Source organism: Echinops telfairi, unplaced genomic scaffold (genome assembly GCF_000313985.2).
Source record: "Echinops telfairi isolate 266 unplaced genomic scaffold, ASM31398v2 ScPeMD7_5;HRSCAF=22, whole genome shotgun sequence".
NCBI lineage: Eukaryota > Metazoa > Chordata > Mammalia > Afrosoricida > Tenrecidae > Echinops > Echinops telfairi.
The window spans coordinates 10,632,507-10,635,214 of record NW_022103901.1 but is presented as its reverse complement, the minus strand read 5'-3'; the positions used below and the strand labels follow the sequence as shown (position 1 = coordinate 10,635,214).

At 59.8% G+C, this 2,708-nt stretch overlaps 1 protein-coding gene across 1 annotated transcript in view; it reads right to left on the bottom strand.

Annotated features, from left to right (window-relative positions):
- The window catches only part of SLC12A9 (solute carrier family 12 member 9), a 13,461-nt gene extending 10,753 nt beyond the window's left edge, over window positions 1–2,708 (bottom strand). Inside the window, exons 1-4 of the mRNA XM_004705603.4 lie at window positions 2,689–2,708; window positions 1,372–1,557; window positions 1,022–1,244; window positions 654–788 (exon numbers count right to left, since the gene is read on the bottom strand). Of these exons, the coding sequence (XP_004705660.1) occupies window positions 654–788; window positions 1,022–1,202 (316 nt within the window). The 5' untranslated portion in view covers window positions 1,203–1,244; window positions 1,372–1,557; window positions 2,689–2,708. The remainder of the gene's footprint in view (window positions 1–653; window positions 789–1,021; window positions 1,245–1,371; window positions 1,558–2,688) is intronic.

The window sequence follows — 2,708 nt, the reverse complement described above, 5'->3', positions numbered from 1 at the left end:
CCCTGCACAGGCCCGCGATCTCCCCTCAGGCTGCCGGGCAGCAATGCTTCCTCGCCGTGTGGCCCCAAACGACAAGACGGCTCAAACTCAAACCAAACCCACGGCCACGGAGCTGGTTCAGTCTCACAGTGACCCTACAGGACAGGGTAGATAGAACTTGCCCTGTGGGTTTCTGAGGCCGCAACTTTTTACAGGACTGGAGTGCCTCTGTTTTTTGTTTTCTGCAGCGCTGGTGACTTTGAACTGCTGGCCTGGTGGTTAGCAGCCCAATGGGGAGCCCACTACGCCACCAGGGTTCCTTGCCAAGGTTGCTCAGACAAACACACTCCCTGCCATTGAGACCATTCTCACAAGGACCCCCCCACGGGACAGGGTAGAACTGCCCCTGAGGGTCCCCAAGACTAACTCTCTCAAGGCTAGAAAGCCCCCTCTCTCCCCAGACAGACGCGAAGGCCAGGAGGATCAGAGTCACAGCTGGTGGACCAGGCTGTGGCATGAAGGTGTCCCCCCTTCGAACCCGGCCTTCCTCTTGTCTTGGCCTGTCCTCCTCCGAGTGCAGGAGGGTTCTGCTCCTTCCCAAACCCTGCCTGGAAGACAGGAAGCACCCAGCACCCAGCCCAATGAGTAATAATCCCCCACAGCCAGGAGGATACAGTAGGCTCCGCCCCCGCGCACAGCTCCATTGGTGGCGATGGCACACACAGAGAGGACCGTGAGTGCCAGGATGAAGTAGGCAACCAGGAGCATGGCCAGGGCCTGCAGCAGCCCCGCATGGCCCACCACGAACCCTGCAGGGAGAGGCACAGAGGGTCACACCCGCCACAGCCACACCTCACCCTCGACCTTAGCCGGCCTAAGCTCCAAAGCTAAACCCCAGGCCACAGGAAGCACCCCTGCCCCAAGCCCTCTATCTACCCACTGCCCCAACCCCATCCCAGTTCCACCACCCCTCCCTCCTTCTCTCCCTCCCCCTCACCATCCCTCCCCTCCCACCCCAGCCCACCGCCCACCATCCACTCACCGATCCTCATGAAGACCACGATACTGAACATGGACAGGACCGTGGGTACCACCACACCCAGGAAGGTGGAGAGCTTCTGGGCAGACGGCCCCCCAGGACCCCCTGCCCCATTAGCAGGGAAGGCGACCCCCTCCTCCCCCAGGAGCCGATAGGCTAGCAGAGGGGAATTCTCGCTGGCCATGGCCCGGAGCAGGTCCAGGAAGCCACAGACCGGTCAGAAAGCCTGCAAAAGAGAGTCTGTGAGCGAAAACAGCTGGAGATACCTGGAAGCCTCCCCCGAGAGCAGGGCTACAGGGAGACACACACACACACACACACACACACACACACACACACACACAGGCACTTACCAGCAACCCCAGAGAGGTAGTGGTCCCAGCCTCAGCCCTCCCCAGGGTGGACTCAAAGCCCCTGGGCACGTGGCTCCCCAGGCCCCTCCCTGTGTCCCGGGCTGAGGGTTAGCAGTATCTCTGGGAGGAGGGCAAAGATCCTCTGGCAGAAAAGGTGTCTCCAGTCCTCCCTCCCGAAGCTGCAGTCTGAGAGGAAGCAGAGCGCATAAAGGGGAAGTGAGTTATGGGCAGGCACGCTCCTCAGCCCCCTCTCCTGGAACCTGGGCCACCGGTGTCCACCCACAACCCCGTACACACCCCCCACCCCTGCCCGCCCCGGCAAACACCTCTCCATGGGCAATAAAAAGCACCCAAAGCTCCCCAAGCACCAACCTGCTTCAACGTGTGCCCTCAACCTCCCACTCTCATGCCATCCAGTCAATAGCATGCCAATTCACAGGGACCCACAGGTCAGGGTGGAACTGCCCCTGAGAGCTTCCCAGACTACTACAGGAGTAGAAAGCCCTGATTTTTCTCCCGTGGAGCGGCTAGTGGTTTTGAGGTACTGACCTTGCAGTTAGCAGCCTAAGGCGTAACCACGAAGCCACAAGGGCTTCCAACCTGCCCCTGTTCCCCTTTCCCCTTAACGGCATTTAATACGGTTAAAAATAAAACAAAACAAAACTCACTGCCACCGAGCTGATTCCAACTCGCAGTGAGTCCGGGCAGAGTAGAACTGCCCCTGTGGGTTTCCAAAGCTATGAATCTTTTCAGGTACAGAAAGTCTCGTCCATCTCCCACGGAGCAGCCCAGTGAGAAACCCACTGTGCCACCAGGGCCATCAACAATGGTGATGGCTGAGCGCCTGGTGGGAGCCCCCGTGTCAGTCCAGCTCCTTGGGTTTACCCTACTTTGCCAAGCAGGATGTCCTTTTCCAGGGACTGGTCCCTGTCGACAGCATGCCCTCAATTGTCACCTTCATTTCTAAGGAGCATCTTTCTCCCAAGCCGGTTCATCTGTTCTCCTGGCGGTCCTCTCCCGCCAGCACCGTAATTCACCTGCATCAATTCTCCGGGCTCCCTTCCTCATTGTCCAGCGGTCGCATTCCTCTCCTCAGCCCCACCAAATTCCTGCCATCCACGCGAGGCGCCCCTAAAACTCAGCTACCAATCCAAACACACCCCTCAGGGAGCACAACAAAAACACAGGCCGGCTGGCATCACTCAAATGCTCCGCCGCCCCTCCCTGCCCACTTTCTCCCAGAGCGGGTCGGAGGGTGCCCAGAGCACCGTCTCCCCGAACAGGCGCCCGGCACGCACAGCTCGGGGGTCCACTCACCCAGCCTCGGAGACGCAGCG